The 17,318-nt window shown below is 41.5% G+C and overlaps 2 protein-coding genes across 4 annotated transcripts in view; one reads left to right on the top strand and one right to left on the bottom strand.

Moving 5' to 3' along the window:
• The first annotated feature begins 434 nt into the window (after window positions 1–434).
• Window positions 435–5,805, top strand: birc7 (baculoviral IAP repeat containing 7). The gene is made up of 7 exons (XM_061758606.1): window positions 435–1,189; window positions 2,403–2,502; window positions 2,617–2,698; window positions 2,824–2,869; window positions 4,381–4,590; window positions 5,357–5,422; window positions 5,495–5,805. The coding sequence occupies exons 1-7, from the start codon at window positions 664–666 to the stop codon at window positions 5,692–5,694; spliced, it is 1,230 nt and encodes a 409-aa protein (XP_061614590.1). The 5' UTR covers window positions 435–663; the 3' UTR covers window positions 5,695–5,805.
• Window positions 5,806–5,865: 60 nt separating this feature from the next.
• The window catches only part of nkain4 (sodium/potassium transporting ATPase interacting 4), a 43,797-nt gene continuing 32,344 nt past the window's right edge, over window positions 5,866–17,318 (bottom strand). For 2 of the 3 annotated variants that reach the window (XM_061758739.1, XM_061758900.1), the window contains 3 exons: window positions 16,835–16,895; window positions 8,752–8,836; window positions 5,866–7,973 (listed from right to left, as the gene is read on the bottom strand). In XM_061758739.1, the coding sequence (XP_061614723.1) occupies window positions 7,964–7,973; window positions 8,752–8,836; window positions 16,835–16,895 (156 nt within the window). In that variant the 3' untranslated portion in view covers window positions 5,866–7,963. The remainder of the gene's footprint in view (window positions 7,974–8,751; window positions 8,837–16,834; window positions 16,896–17,318) is intronic. The other variant, XM_061758818.1, reaches the window with a different exon arrangement.

Raw genomic sequence — 17,318 nt, 5'->3', positions numbered from 1 at the left:
CTACTGGTAGGTGACTGAATCACTGCATTAATTAATGTGCATAAATAATGCAGTTGCTTAGTTGTCTCTTAATCAAGTACAGTAAAATGTAAATTGTCAAATAAAGTTCAGTTGTAATGTAACTTTTAAGTACAACATTGCATGTACTCTTTTACATTATTGCATTTACACTTCTACATTTACATACTTACATAATTTTTATTGATGTGCAATACATTTGAACTGAATACTTTAAGTACTTTTTGAAAATGTTCCTATATTTAAGAGCAGTGTTTAATGTTTAAACTACATGTTACAGGGGCTTACAATAATATTAGTTATACCTTTTAGGAATAAAACCTCTGCCTGTTATTTGAGGTGGTACTTGGTGTAAAAAGTTACAGAAGGGCTGCCCCGAGGGACTAAAAGTGTGAAAGTATCTTTTCTGAAATGTTTGGCATGATTTGTCTTTAGAGGAGGAGTAACATGGCATGTTTTGGCAGTCATTCAGTGAGCAACCAATGAGAAAACGTTCCAGCATTGGGTGTTTTCCTTTTCCTTTTTTTTTTTTTTCCAGAATGTAGGTTCCCATAGGCCACCATGCAGGCCCCCACAGAACATCATATTTGAGCGGATGTGTTACACTGGTTTTCAGTGTGCGCTCCACTATGGACCGCAGAAGGGATGTGGGGCACAGGAATACTCTCACGCTCCACAATGACAGATGACAGAAGTACTATGCTGTACATTCTCGAGGAGCCTCAGATGCGCAGGGAAGGCGAGAGGCTTCGGACATTTCAGAGCTGGCCGACGGACGCTCCCGTCACACGTGGAGACTTGGCCAAGGCGGGATTCTTCTTTTTAGGTCCGGGAGATAAAGTCCAGTGTTTCTGCTGCGGTGGCGTTCTAAGATGTTGGGTACAAGGAGACAGCCCGGCCGCCGAGCACAAGCGCCACTTCCCCACTTGCAGCTTCATACTGGGCCGAGCCGTGGGAAACGTTCCGCTGCTGGCCGGATCGCCGGACTCCGTGGACGGACAGCTGTTGAGCCAACTCCAGAGGATGACGATGGACGACCAGGGGACGGCTGGGCAGGCGGTCTACCCTGAGATGGAGGCGGAGGATTCCCGGCTCACGACCTTCCACAACTGGCCCACGGAGGCCTCGGTCCAGCCAGATGTTCTTGCCAGAGCTGGATTTTTCTACACAGGTGCTGATTGTCCGTCATCTGTTTCCCTACCATATCGCACTCTAAGCACAATTTGCATATCCTCATTATTGGCCAGATATTTAGCTTTGACCTAGTCAGTGCTGGAGTGACCCCTCATTGTGAGAGTTCATAATTGTCCTGCTGAGTCATGATGTTGTGAAGAGAACACCCTGGACTCATCCGGGGCTGCTAAAAGGAGCAGGGGACGCTCAGATGCACTTATATGGAGATTAGCACTCAGAAGTGCGCAGATCTCCGCCAAGATCAAACCATCCGAATTTGTATCAACAGCATATTGTACATAATGGGTCACCGAGCTTTTGGAAATTGAGAGCCACTTCTCGGGTACTGATTAATGCAAAGGCCCACCAGTTTGCAACACGCTACTGAAGTAACAAATTTGCTCAAAATCAACTTTAATTATTTATGATTATTCATAATTGATGATGACACTGATCATGTTAATGTTTTCTCACAATAGTTTTTAATGACGAAAGTAGGAAAGGATAAAAAAAATAATCAATGTGCAACACTTATTTCTCTACAACACTGTAAGTGTACATTTTCAAATGATAACTTCTACAACATTCCAAGGAAATCACAATGTCACATCGCTGGTGAGCTAATTTTAGAATAGGACTTTTGTGATTTTCACTTCAAAATGCAATGTGAACAAAAGTGAACTGTATACAGATTAGCACCAAAATTCAATGGAATCCTTTTCTGACCTGAGTCCCTGTGGAAATACGTTTGTGTAATTCTGCAAATGGTGATGGCGGTAATAAGTATGCTTTTGTTGTGTTAGTGCATGTTTACTATTAAGCTCCAAGGTATTCTTAATAAGTGACTTTCTTTTCAGCGAATGGGTATCTTGTGGCTGGAAATGACAAAAGAAAGCAGCAAAAGCTAGAAAGTTGTGGTAGTGATAGCAATGAAAAAAATAATTCTGAAGTTGACACCTTTACTGTATATGGTTTCACGGTCTTAATGGCTTTCTAAGGGAAACCATAACTACAGTATGGCCCATGATAAAAATGAGTTAGACACCCCATAGGAAAACAAGCATTCACACTCACATTCCCACCTTGTAAAAGTCTTCAACGAACCCGACATGCATGTTTTTGGAACGTGGGACGTTATGAATAATATTGGGCTAAACTGTATATGAGTCCAATTGTGTTTAATTGCTAAAAAAAAAATGGTCTCGTGTCAGGTCACGGCGACAACGTCAAGTGCTTCTACTGCGACGGAGGTCTAAGAAATTGGGAGCCAGGAGATGACCCCTGGCAGGAACACGCTAAGTGGTTCCCACGGTAACAACACAGGCAGCTACCACGACATCATCTCAAAGCCTTGTCTACAGCATGCGTAAAATGCATTTTGTGCTTTCACAGAAAGTAAAATAGCATGGTTGTGTTATTTTTCAGTTGTGAATTTTTAATCCAGTCAAGAGGACAGGAATATATCAGCAACATCCAGGATGCTCATTTCCATCTGGGTGAGAGTGTGGTGAGGCCCTTTTATCTGTTTCTATTTGGAATGCTACGCTCATTATCATCATTAATCACTTAGCGCCATGACTGAATTGTGATAAGCGGTCATTTATTAAATTCTAAACCGCTTTAATTCTTCAGGGTGGCTCACAGACATCCACTGGCAGAGAAATTGGCTCCAGAAATGGTATGAAATGGTTTCAGCAAACAGAAGGGGAGGTATTTGTTATTTTGCTTACATGCCAATAGTCATCTGTGTATGCGGTGCAAAGCAAACAAACACGTGCTGCCTTTATTGTTCACATGAAAGGAAGAAACTAGGGCTGCACGACAAGATGTGACCAGTAAAGAGAAAATAACGGCTGCACACAGTTGATTGAATGATTTGAATCACAGCCTGGTGCCACTTTGTTTGGAAAAAAATAAGCTTGAGCAGACTCTGTTTGGAAGACATTGTTAATTGCATGTGAAATTACATGAGCTGTTTGGAGTAATTAGATGGATAAAATGTGCATAAGCATAAAACAAAGCAATGCAAATTCATTTTTTCAAAAGATATACTGTACTGTATACTGGAAGTCACTAGTCACATGTGACGCTGTCTGATCACAAATTTGATTATTAAAAATCATCCCTGCCATGTTGAAGATTAATTGAGCATTGTGACTTGTATAAAGGTCCGACTAAATATGCACAAATTTAACTGTTGACCTTCCACACATACCAGTGGTGACTGGTGTTATATAAATTACACATATAGTGACAAGTATTGGAGGATGTAAACAACATTAACATCATTAACAAGTAACGACATCATTCAATTATCTTTTAAACAAAATTATTAGCCTACATTTGAATTACTGTATGAAAGGTATTTATACCCTTTTAATTTCCCATTGCTGACACATTTCTGATGTGACGCTGGCCAGCTCGTGATGCTGAAATGTCGCGTCCCACCTTGGTCCTATCGATTGCTTTGAATGTCTTTCAACTTCCAACAAGAGTCAATGGATAAAGACTTGTGTGCCCCAGATCGGAAATACATCACAAAATCAAACAACAGAGATGAATGAAACCATTTGAATTATTATTAACTATATTGTATTTAAACCGCTCATCTAAAAATGGAATTACATATATTTCGAAATTATTTTATTCCGTTTTTTTTTTAATTCAAGAAAAGTAATGTGGTGACCACTGTGCATGGTGGGGTGGCACCCAAGCACCCTCTGTTGACTAGCTGCCACTGACACGTACCAATTTTAAAAAAAAACTGTTCTTACTGATTTTTTTTTAATGTAAGTAACAAAGAAAAAACGGGGACAAATCGCAGTGTACTTGCTGCTCGTTTAGTGTGTGGTGTACTTGAGATGACCAACACAGCACACCACATGCATAAAGAAGTCTGTTGTAGTACCAAGACTGACCTGTGAGAGGTAGCATGGTGCCACAGAGTAGTAGTAGTAATAATAAAAGGAGAAATACAATAAACTAAAATGATTGATGTCCTTTCTGGTAACTACATTGTGGTTGTAAACTCTTTTCCTTGTCATTTTTATCGTGCTGAATGACTTGGGAGGCACATAAAAAAGAAGATAAAAAAAAGATCTAGTTTGCTCCGATTGTCGGTGTGTGTGCGGTGTGTTGTATACCTTGCGTAGTAATAGTAATACCTGTCTCCTTTCTCTCATCTCCCAGACGTGGTCAGCGGTTTGGCAGCGTCGTCAGTCATGCTCTCCCCAGTGGTGCAGACGGTGCTCCAGATGGGCTTTGAAGCCAGCCTGGTAGAGAGTCTGGTCCAGACCAAGTACCTTTTGACAGGCCAACACTACTCGCACGTGTCGAGCCTGGTCAGTGATGTGCTACAAGCTGAGGAGGAGGACAGGCAGAGAAGGCCACAGAGCAGAGGTAACGTCACTATCATCAGGATTCCTCTCTTTATACCCTGCAACAACAACTTGGGATCCAACACTGGTGACCTCAATGGAGAAGCGGTTAGCGTTATTGCTTTAGCAACATGTTCTCCCTTTTGCCTCCTCCCCAGGTCCTTAGGTTCGCTGTAGTTGTGAATGTGATTGATTGTCTGTCTCTACAGTATGTGTCAGTCGTGTGATTGACAGTGTGACTACCTGGTGGCAAAGTGGATATACTATTACCATTTCATCAACTGTGGACTCTTTCACAAATATGTCATGAATGTCAAATATACTAATCTCCAATACGAAGGGCATTATTGTTGGGTTTTAGCCTCTCGAAATATGTCATAAATATGTGGCCGATCTCGAGATCTCAATTATAGGAATGTATAAAGCAAACCTATTCTAAATGTAACGGGGACCCTTGTGCTGGGCACACAAATGATGTCAGCAGTAGATGAGTGCCTGTATTCGGTAAATGTCGTTAGGAAATCCATCTGTTCATTTTCTCTGCCGCTTATCCTCATCCCAGCTGACTTGGGGCAAGATGTGGGGGTACACTCGGAGTTAATTGCCAGCCAATCACAGGGGACAAACATGTATAGAGAAATGGAGAGAACGTGCAAACTCCGAACAGGAAGGTCTGAGTCGAGATTTGAAACTCAGAACTGTCAGGCAGACATGCTAACCAGTCCTCCGTCGTGCTTGCCAAAGGAAGTAATAACCAATATATGGTATTTCTGACTTCATAACATCAGAGCCTGACAGGAGGCAAGGCCCTGATGCTGGGAACGTGAGGACGATATCGCCACTGAGAGAGAAAGGTCAAAGACGTCTTTCACTTCACTCAACTTTGAGCAAATTATTTTTTTACATACTGTATCTGGTTTCAATAGTGAGGGAGCCCAGTCCCGAAGAGCTTCTGAGGCAGCTGCAGGAGGAGAGGACCTGCAAGGTGTGCATGGACAAACTGGTGTCCATCGTGTTCATCCCCTGCGGTCATCTGGTGGTCTGTGGCGACTGCGCTGCCAGCCTGCGTCACTGCCCCATCTGCAGAGCCGTCATCAGAGGCAGCGTCCGCGCCTTCATGTCCTGAGACGCTATCCGGAGCCTTGCATGACAAATAGCGCCTTTCCTCTCGTAGGTTGCTGCTTTTGTCGGCAGTAACTAAATGCGATCCACAATAAACATTTTGAGCTGCTCAGTATCGGTGTGGCAATTTTAACGTGGGTTTTACACAGATTTTTACTCAGTGACACGAGACGACTGAAAGAGAACAATTTCTTTTATTGTTAAACACTTATTTGCATGAACACAAAGAACAGCTATGGAAAAGAGACACAGTGTCTGATCACCTTGGGTTCAGGCAACACTGAAAGAGAAAACGAAAAACACTCTCTGTACAAATACAAAAGTGGCAACAAAGATGTGCCATCTTTTTTTAGTGGAAACTAGCACACAGAACAGTTTTAAGAAGCTACATTGCACCAAGATGCAAGATTTAGTAACATTTCATTCTAATACAGATTATGACACAATATGAGATGCACGCACACACAAGACTAGAGCAGTGATTCCTAACCAGGGTGCTATGAGAGATGCTCAGCGGTGCCGTGAGAAATTGCCCCATTTCACCTAATTTGTTTGAAAATTATTAATTACAAATATATCTTTGTTCATCTATCGATACCAGCGATGTAACATGTCAGGCAGAATAATTAAATAGAAGGTACAAAAAAAAAAAAAAACTATCCACCTGTTGCCATTCATACAATTAACAGGCCCAGATTTCACACTAATCAATTTTTGAGTAAATTGAGATATCATCATTATTTCAGTATACATACATTTTGTGGCATTCTAATGCCTTAGCGCCATCAAAGTCAGGAAAAACTGGACTAGAGTGTGTAAATTCACAAAAATAAAGACACAGTATTTGCATTCGGGCAAAGGATGTTTGACCAATCACGCACAAGGTAGTTCATTATATGGTCAAAAATAAGCACTGGGCTGAGATGATATTTTGCGACCACCCGGCAGTGAGAATATTACAGGAATCTGACAACCAACTGCCAAGAATAGACAAAATGGTCTGTGAATAGAGCAAAAACAAGGAAAGCTCTTTGTTCGCAACTCTTTTGATCTTCAAGCTTCACTCAATAAATTTGTGAGCGCCAAAACATTTCTGATTCTGAGGTTAAGAAAACAAAACCTTGAATGATAAAAATTGTGTCGAAAACAAGTGGACTTAAAATAAACTACTGAGTAAAGCAACATTTCCTCTCCTTATTTTCTGTCTTTAAAATGACCTTTAACGGCCTCTAAAAACAATACAATACTGTACTTGGGGAAAGAAAAAAAAAATATATATATATCACCCCTTCTGCTCCTGCACATGGACAAAGTAAACACCAGAGGGCAGTAAGGCAACAGTGGATTTGTCTCCCACTAAGTGACTTGTAGCACAAAAGTGCTTTCTTTTCAAGTATGAAACTCCTTTGTAAAAACATTACAACTAGAACAGGCGCTGAACATCCATGGCAGGCCAGGCTCAGCTAGAGCCATGCATTTCTCTCTCGCCCTGCTATTTCTATTTCTAAGGTTTGTTGAAGTTTCATTCACAATAGGCTAAGTGTGTATCACAATCCCACGTAGAGCTTCCAGCGCTTTTTCCAAACACAAACACCTGACACTTCAGTGACAGCGACTTGGTTGTGGGTGAAAATAATCATAAACAATAAGACTCCACAAATAAAACTTTTGAAACCTGCATGCTTTAAGTTTTGCATTCTTGATATTTCACATCAAACTTAATTAATTTTCCTGCCATCACTGCATTATTTACATTGTGTACTTTTGAGGTGTGTTCCTTTTTCCGGCTCTGCCTGTGCATGTATGTACAAAAGACCCCGGCCCAAAGTAAACTGGAATGTTTCATTCTACTGTAATTTAGCCATCCAGCCAGAATCCGAGCCAAAATAGCGATGACAGGCAAAAATTATTACAGTGCCACAGAGTGGGAACGCTGGGCTGCTGCCGATTACAAACAAAAGGTATTTTTATGCTGTTCTCTACAGTTGTGCTGATGAGAATGTCACAGCACATCTGCACAGAATACAATACAAAAACATTTACCAAAAGTTGCTTGAAAACAGACACTTAAAACTAATAAAGAGGAAGACAATTAAACTGAGTTGTATTTTCCATGCAGCCCATCAGTGAGTGCCATGTTTTAAGTACTTAAAAAAGTAAAGTGAGAGGGGGGGGAGGAAAGTCGAGCACTTCCCCAAATTGTGGGACTAAAAGTCGGGTCAAACTGTGGCAAACAACGTCAGCGTCAACTTCCCTCCAAGATGATCTTCTATTTACGTAGACCTGGAGAGAAAACAAACAGGGGGTTGGGGGGGAACGAAAACATGAAACCTACACACAAAAAAAACATGTAAATGACATCTATTCTAAAGTAATCACCGACAAGCCATAAGCAAACTTATTTTTAAAACAATGCTACATAAAAATGGGCTAAAAGGTCCTCAAGAGAAACTTTAGGGAAAGGAGATTCACGATACAAAGCAAAGAAACATGAATCAACGAAACTTAAGTCCGGAATCTCAAGACAATGTCCATGATACGCAAAAGATAAACGTATACAATATGTATAATCATATTGATGTTCCTTGTTCACATTGAATGTTAGCAACAGGAAGAAGAAACAAAGTTGAAATCTTGAATCGTAGATTAGCATTTCAACAAGTTCATTTTCTTTGTACTCATAGAAGGACAGTTATATGCGTCACCGTATTTATTTGTTCTGACCTTGAAACTGATTAGAATTTTTTATACGGTGTTAGATGAGAATATGTTGCACGCATACACATGAAAAAAAATTTGAACCCCAGAGTCCCAACTTCCCGATTCTGCATGAGCGACCACTGTGGATCAGAAAAAAAAAATGTTGTGATTGATGAACATTTTGGGGGAGATGGAATATGCAACCTTGCGGAAGAGAGGCAACCTTGACGTGAAAGTGACAAATGTATGCAACCACTAAAAAGCGAGGGGAATATTCACATGCAGCTGCTTTAGTGTGGCCTTTCGAAAACCTGGACGCGCACATACACATATGGCTGGCTGACAACGCATCCGTACTTACAGGGACACTGGCTTTAGGAGGAGATGAGATGGTTTCTCATTGACATGGTAGAGTGGGAATGGCTCAAATCCACCAATAAAATCAACTGAAAACAAAGAATTCAAAATCACGAATTGTGGAATGAATTAAAAAGACAAACAGAGAGGTAATAATAATAAAACATGGAATGACATGACAGTAGAAAGAAACAGAAAGATGGCGGCAGGGTGGGAGCAAAATACAATAGTGCCTTGAGATACGAGTGTCCCGATTTCAGAGTTTTTCGAGATACGATTTTCTGCTCGAACTTGCAAGGAGAAATTTGACATGCAAGCGCTGTATGGTGGCAATGAACTCAACTCACATTACAGCAAGCAGCAGCTTTTAACAAATGTATGAAAAAAAGTTGTTTGCCGCCACTCCCACAACGTTTACTGTCAAAACAAACATAACAAAAATAACAATTACCCTAATTTCTCGTGTATAATGCGCAGCCATGTATAATACGCAAAGTTGACCTCAAAATTCTGGAAAACCCTTCTACCTATGTATAATGCATTTTTACAAAGCATGATTTTGCTTCTACCCATATGATCAAAACATGAATTTTGTTGTATTTGTATTTTGTTAGGTTTTTTTCAAATAATTATTCTGAAGTTAAGCGCTTGGTCTGAACACTTAATCCTTTTTTTTTAATTTACTTGCTCTTATTTTGAAATTCACAGCCCGACTTTTATTTAGTAAATTAGAAAACACACAGTTGTGCTCATATGTTTGATTACCCAGGCAGAATTTGTAAGATGGGTACAATTCCTTCAAGAAAACATGAAGGGCCAGGCGAAACACACTTAATTTTATTTGAATGGGATTCAAATTAAATGGTCAAGCATTTGAGAAAAGCCTTATCATTAAACAAAACATAACCAAAAATAAATTAATGATGGCTGTTGTTCAGTCATCAGTCAAAAAAAAACAATATTTCACAAATTCTGCCAGGGTTTATAAACTTATGAGCACAACTGTACATATATGCAGTCATACGTACCCCTGTCATATTGAAATGAAAGTGTAGGCTACACCTTTTTTATAACCAGTAGGTGGCGGTGGGATTTTGGAATGAAAGTGTACAGCTTTTTCATAACCACTAGATGGCGGCATACATTTATAAAATGTAAAAGTTTTTTCCATTTGCCCCTATACCCATGTATTATGCGCCCTATTGACTTTTGACAATTTTTTGTGGAAAAAAATGCGCAATATACACGAGAAATTACGGTACACCACATAGCTTTGCCTTAGGGAAGTCAGTGAGTTTAACGCTAACAAACAATGCAAAAGGCCATAGATGGGCGAATGAATAGCATCTATGTGGCAATGTTATGACCCTTTCAGCGACGGATATTTGAACACAAGCAGTGCATCAACATGTAGACAGATAATATTACACATAGCTTACCGAGTCACTTACAGGAGTTATGAAACGCTTCCTTGTTTGTGTCTGCATAACTGTATTATACTGCCCCCGGTGGCCAAGTCGTGCACAGCAGAATGATGACCAAACTGTTTAATTCTTTACATTCCATGTAAATCATGTTATCACGACTTGTTTTTATAAAGTACAATATTATAGAGTGTTATTTTCCTTATTAAAATTGTTTTTGTTGGTTTGTTGGCGAGGGGAGGCTGGAATGCATTAATGCCATTCTCATTCATTTCAATGGTTAAAGTTGATTTGAGAAACAATTGAAACTTACATCTTAGGGCACCACAGTACATTTTTGCAATGTGTCAAGCACAACCCCCAACACCAAAAAAAGACTTCAAACACCATAATTCTTTTTTTTTTTTTAAATCTGTGCATTTGTTTCGAGCCCGAGGGAGCGCGGAAACAGGTGGTAGCTGCCCGGCTGTCAAAACAGCCTCAATGTTTTTATCGCTCACACACAGAGGTGACCTTCGGCCGCACAGCAAACGCTGGACCCGCTCGGTTTATTTCCTCACTTAGGAGGTCAGGCTAGAGGTGAGGTGCCGATGAGCAAGCTGCGGTGTTCTCAGGAGGGAGCGAAAAATAAAAAATTGCGGCGGATAGTGCAGCTTGTGCTGAGAGACATTTTGGAGATGAAAGAAAAGCCTCTGTGATGTTGATGAGTGACGAAGGCGGCGATGGAGGGAGCAAAGTGAAGAGTCTGTGTGTGTGTGGGGGGGGGGGGGGGTCACGCCATGTGGTTTGACTGACAGGAGAGCAGAGAGATTAGGTTAAAAGCGGCGCATATAAAACAGATTCGTGTCCGTGCAAACACCATATGGAAAGAACAACAGATACTGACGACAAAGTCATTCGGGAAAGCACAATTCAAACAGCAGCTTCTGTTTCTCTGGGATTAAACGGACAGATACATCCTGCAAACGCAACACTGACGGAGGGAAAAAACAGAAACATGACCGTCACGGAAACTACAGTCAGGCCAGATCGGGTCCATCCTGATAAGCAGAGGCACTGGTGCTCTGCTGAATACTGATAGGTCCGCAGGATGAGGCCCAGAAGCTGTTTCCTCTGCGACTCACTTTTATGTATTCATCATCACACACTCGCATCTTTCGGATTGTTTCTGTAACTATGATGGTCTCTTTGAAGCGATCCACCCATGCTAGGATAGAACGGTGAAGACAATACAGTGACATGATGGAAATAAAGTGTTACCGCAGAAGTCGAACGCCTTTAAGAGCGTACAATTTGCGATTCCATCTGATGATGGGTTCAGGAGAATTAGCTTTTTGTGATGGGATGAATTCCTTTTTGGGGAAAAGTTTTTGTGTGATATTGCTGATAGAACATCTGGTCAGAAAAACCCCTTTAAATTTGAGTAAAATAATCTATAGTAACTTCATCATTGGGCGGCATGGTGGGCGACTGGTTAGAACATCTGCCTCACAGTTCTGAGGACCGGGGTTCAAATCCCGGCTCCGCCTGTGTGGAGTTTGCATGTTCTTCCCGTGCCTGCGTGGGTTTTCTTCGGGTACTCCGGCTTCCTCCCACATACCAAAAACATGCATGGTAGGTTGATTGAGGACTCTAAATTGCCCTTAGTGTGAATGTGTGTGCGAATGGTTGTTTGTTTACATGTGCCCTGCGATTGGCTGGCGACCAGTTCAGGGTGTACCCCGCCTCTCGCCCGAAGATTGCTGGGATGGGCTCCAGCTCGCCCGCGACCCTAGTGAGGATAAGCGGAACGGAAGATGAAAAATGAATGAACTTCATCATTTCTCAACAAACCTCCTCCACCGTTTCGTTTCGTCTGCTACTCGGGGAACCCCTTCGCTGATTCGCTGACAAGTTTCAGCTCAAAATATCCACCAATAACCTCGTACATTTCGAAATTCCCAGAGGTTCTCCAAAACGATGATTCCAAATTACCGTGACGTCATCACTTGCCCTAAAAACCCGACTGTCAATAGCGCAAGTGGAACATTTTCGTGGGAAGAGCAGTGTGGTGTGGGTTTTTTTTTTTCTTTCGTGAATCTACTTCTTATGGAGGATTTTAGTGACGTTTGAAGTGCAATGAGCACTCCATGTTTTTAGAAAATTCCACAAAGATGGCTGCCACTTGTCACACTGGTTCTATTGTAACTCGTTTTTCACCGAGTAGGAAGAATTATATATGCATGTGAGTACTGTTATGTCATCTTTCTGTATATGTTGCTGCACCATTCGTGTTAGTTAAAGGTTTATACTGCTAGATTGACGCCATTTGTTAGCCAGTCTCCAGAGTTTCTGTATTTGCATTAAGCTAGCGGATGTGTTTGGTTAAATATACAACATGTGTCATTGTTATTATCTTGTGTTCAGTTTAACAATAAACTTCAACTACCAATAAACAGCATGAAGCAAGCACGTCTTTACTCCTTTTGAAGGACGGCCACACGCTCAAGGGGTGGAAAATGGTATAGTACGTACTGTCTATGACAGCCTGGTATCGGGTGTCGTAGTATCGGGGCGTCCGATTATGAGTAGTATTGCTGCATCCCTATTGATCCCCACATGGCAATAATTAACGTGTATTAATGCAAACAGTGAGCTTGGGAAACAAGTAGAGCAGCGAGTGTGAGCCTTGAATATTTAAAATAAATACCGTAGGTTACAGTGAAAGGGGATCAGGATGGTTTTTCTTTGTGCGGACACCCACACGATATGACAGGTATGTAGGTCAACAGCGGAGGCCTCTGCGAGGTGGCGTAAGACGTTTAGGCTGGAAATTAGAAGACCTATACCGACTCACGATAGACAATGACAGCGAGGTGCCATCCTACCACGTGAGCAAGTGGCTGTGTGCGAGACGCACTGGTACGATGACAGCGACGTGAAACAGAGCCACGGAGCACCAAGTGGAAAAAGAAAGGTTGGGAATAAACACATGAGAAAGTGAGTGTGGAAAAATGGCAACATGACGAGATATTGCAGAGAAATTGCCATAACGAGCAGATAGGCCGCTCAAGATATCGGAACGTTTCAAGCGAGAGAAGATACAACACAGGGCTGCAGCAATTTAGACATACATTACGCAGATATTCAAGGGAGTGCCTCATTGTTTTTACATAGTATTTTTAGGAAGTGGTGACTATTAAGTTCATTCAGCCAGGAACGAGATGATGAGATTGTTTGTATTCTTACTGTATAATGAAATGGAGCAAAATAATGTTTTCACCAAAGTTATTACTACAGTAAAGAGTTGTATGACAAACACTCCTCGGCTATAAATATAACAATCAAATACACAATCAAATAAAAAAGGTGAGCGTGTGGTCTTGTACTGCTGTAACATGAGGACCCCCTGTACTTTTTTACGATGTGTCCGTGACCCACCCAAAATGTCTCCCAGAGCCACTTTTGGGTCCCGACCCACAAGTTGACAACTGCTGCTCTAAGATTATGCTTATGTTTGTGCTAGAGGCGGGGTAAACTCTGTAGACCCCATAAGCACAGGCAAAACACCCGACCTTAGACCTGCGAGGCGGACTCTCTCAACATGCCAGCTTGAAGAACATCGTGAAAAACCTTTGGCACCCTGATGACCTGAGCACGAATGGACTGATCCCAATCCCTCCAGCGGTACAGTTCGGCTGTGAAGCATTTTCTGGGACGTGACTCAGCACACAGGGCAGCAAATATAATTAGCAGACATGCTAAAGTGAGCTTAACCCGGCGCTCGCTCGGCGGCGCAACTCTCTGACCTACTTTACAAAGAGGATTTTCCCAACCGCTCGCGCTGACGGAGTGTCTGCGAGCCACTGATAAATCCGTGTTAAGATTCACACGTAACACAAACACGGTGGCAGCCTAGATTAACACACACACACGCATGCACGCATACACACGCTTAGTACATCAGTATAGATTTGCGCCTTGAGCTCCGAGTGACTGACAAGGTTTTTTTGGTTAAATGAGCCGTCGTTTGGCCGATTCTTTGACTTATGTGCAAAAAATTTACTCACTTCACAACAAGCAGCAGTTTGACAGACACTGAAACAGTCTTTAAAAAAAAGAAACGTTTTCAAGCCATTAAACGGCACTCCCACATCACGAAAACTAAAAAAAAAAAAAAAGAAGAGAGAATTATAAATTGTGTATTTAAAACAATGGCAAAACTTTGCCTTCCGCTAGCTTAATGCTAGCAATGCCGCTACATTTGGACTTGAATTTATATTTGAATTTGAATATTTGAACAGATATTTGAACAGAAATGGTGCATCAAAACATGTAGACGGACAATATGACAATACTCACAGGCATATTTTTTTGTCCTCTTCGAACAACAACTATTATTACAACATTTAACTGAGTCATAGTAGTTGTGAGTCTTCTTTGTTTGTGTCTTCATGACTGATGCAAAGACTGCTCGTGAATCGAAATTAGTGAGTTAACCGAGGTAATTTTTCTTCAAAAATTTTGTTTATAAGTTAAATTGTTCATAAACTGGGTCATTCTAAACCGAGGTTCTGCCGTATGTTGTCCCTTCATCTCTTTCATTCTATTTGACATTCATTGGAAAATCCATATTGCATTCTGTCGCTAGAATACAAGTCCTGTATTCCAACGCGAGAGTATGTCCAGTTTTTCTATGAGGTCCCAGTGACCTTGACTTTTGACTCGGGAAGAGCACCCCGTTGACTCACTTGCAGATCAAGACGCAGTCAATAAACTATCAATTGCACAAAAGTGATCACAATCCCCAATACCTGATGAGTCGACTATCATGCCCACTTTTGAGCCCCAAATCTATAAACAGCCATACCCTCAAAGTCATATAGAAGTTTGTAATAATGTGGAAAAAAGTTTCTCTTATTTTGTTGTCATTGAGATGTACTGTACCTACAAATAAGACATGCCGCAAAAAGCACGTCTCCATAGTTACTGGCGGCAGGGAGGCGTAAAAAACAACAACAATTAATAAAAAATGACAGTCACGTAAAGAGAAGGAGGAGAAATACTGAAGCAGAACGGGAGATCAATGTGGAAAGGTGCTTTAATCTACACATCAAATGACAATGGAAACTGAGAGCATCTTTTCTGGTTGATATGTGCGAGACAGTAAGGACGTGTGTGAATGTGTATGTGTGCATGCGTGCGTGTGCATGTGCGCGCACACACACACACACACACAGCTTATTATAATAACAAAGGGCTCGCAGTTGGAAGTGATGTAGCTGCAATTTACTACAGTTCAGTCTGGATCACATAACAACTACATGTTAATTATATCCAGAGTATAGTCTCCATTAAGCAACTACAGATAACAACATGTCACTTTGTGGGCGCTACAATCTTAAAGTACAGCGGCACCCATAAGCTTTGCTGATCTGATGCCTAACTACTGCTTACATAAATGTAAAAACAAAATTAGAACTACAGAAAGGATGCACACATCTGTTTTGAGCACAACAGTTGTCATGTAAACATGACATCTTTAGGTTTTGGTCAAGCTGACTTTAGCTGAGACGACACGGCCCTCCAGGCTTGATTAGGGAGTGCATGGTACTTGAATAGTACCATTCAAAGCATGGGGGGATCTTTTGGGTAAAATGTGAACTGCTGACAGCCAAGTGGATCTCTGGTATGTGACCACGCAGTTAGATGTTTGAGCTACACGAACATACATGACCGCACTAAAATTACAAGAGACTTGTGCTTGGCATGCAATTAGTGTGTAAAAATCACATCAGACATTCGGGTGTCCAACAAAAGTCACTGACGTTATTACAGCCTGGAGCCAAAGTTCCACTAAAACTTCGAAGAAACTTTTCAACTTCTATATAGGACTCCTACGATGAGTCCTCCCCACTTGAGAAATTCCATACAATCTCAGCTAAACTTCACAGAGGCATTCCGCCATGACAAGTAGGCCACAAAATCCTTCCTAAAGCAGTCGCACTAAAAATGAACAAGGCAAAAGTGCGTGCACAGGGACAAAACTATTCTTCCTGACTTACAGCTAATCAGATATTTATGACTCTTGTTGAACCTTTGATCAAAATCTTCCTGTTCTGATTGGCTAACCCCAAAGATGGCCTTTGACCAGCTGCAAATAAGGTCACAGCAGCTGAGTCGTTCGTCACACGTGTCACTCTCTGGGTTCCCAGTCTTCTCTTGTGACTCATTTCACCAGCCCTTGCTGCATTTACCCACCACCCTCTCTTTACACAAGGGCAGTCAAGGTCAAATCAAGGACGTATCTTTCATCGTGTTAAGGCACTGCACACACTTGAGCACTTGGAATGATTTACATCAAACAGAAACATGGTCATATTTTGCTCGCTGTGAGATGGACAGGTGGTATTTAAAAAAAGAAAAAGTCACCATACCGACATTGGAGACAGGACTGACAAACAAAAGTCACAAGAGAGAGAAAGAATACGAAAGTGCATCATGAGATGACAGCACAAGCAGGGAAGAAGAGCGTGAAAAAGGAAGGCTAGACTGAAGGAGGTCTTATGACCTTTTGCTTGAGTATGAAGGGAGAAAGAGAACCCAGCAAAAATCAGGGTTTGGGAGCAGAGGGAGAAAGAAAAGTGAAAAGTGTTGAGTGGGTTGAGAGGTTGGACTACGTACAGCTGTCCTCCTCGTCTGTGATGGCGCTGACAACATAACAGGCGTACACAAAGCCCAGGAGCTGTGAACACATAAGCAGACAAGCGAGGTTAGACAACGGTGAGCCTTGCAACCACGTGCAACAAACGTCACAGAGCAGCAGCAACTGTAGTCAATGATTTAGAATAAAGAAACGATTAATGCCTGCTTTACCTCATGTTGTTTTCATTGTGGAGGAAAAAAAAACAAAAAACCTTCCAAACATATGCCGGAAATGTGTTGTGGTCTGATGAAACCAAGGCAGAACCTTTTGGCCATCATTTCAAAAGGCACGTTTGGCGCAAACACAACTGTGCTTATCACCAAAAGAACAGCATTCCCACAGTGAAGCACGGTTGTGGCAAAATCATGCATTGGGGCTGCTTTTCTTCAGATTTAAAATGATTTTTTTTTTACACCACACAAATTGGCATTTGAACAGGGGTGTGTATCTTTTTATATCCAC

The sequence above is a fragment of the Phyllopteryx taeniolatus genome, chromosome 1, assembly GCF_024500385.1.
Source record: "Phyllopteryx taeniolatus isolate TA_2022b chromosome 1, UOR_Ptae_1.2, whole genome shotgun sequence".
NCBI classification, from domain to species: Eukaryota; Metazoa; Chordata; class Actinopteri; order Syngnathiformes; family Syngnathidae; genus Phyllopteryx; species Phyllopteryx taeniolatus.
Note: the sequence above shows the minus strand (reverse complement) of the source record. Positions and strands in the feature narration are given on the sequence as shown.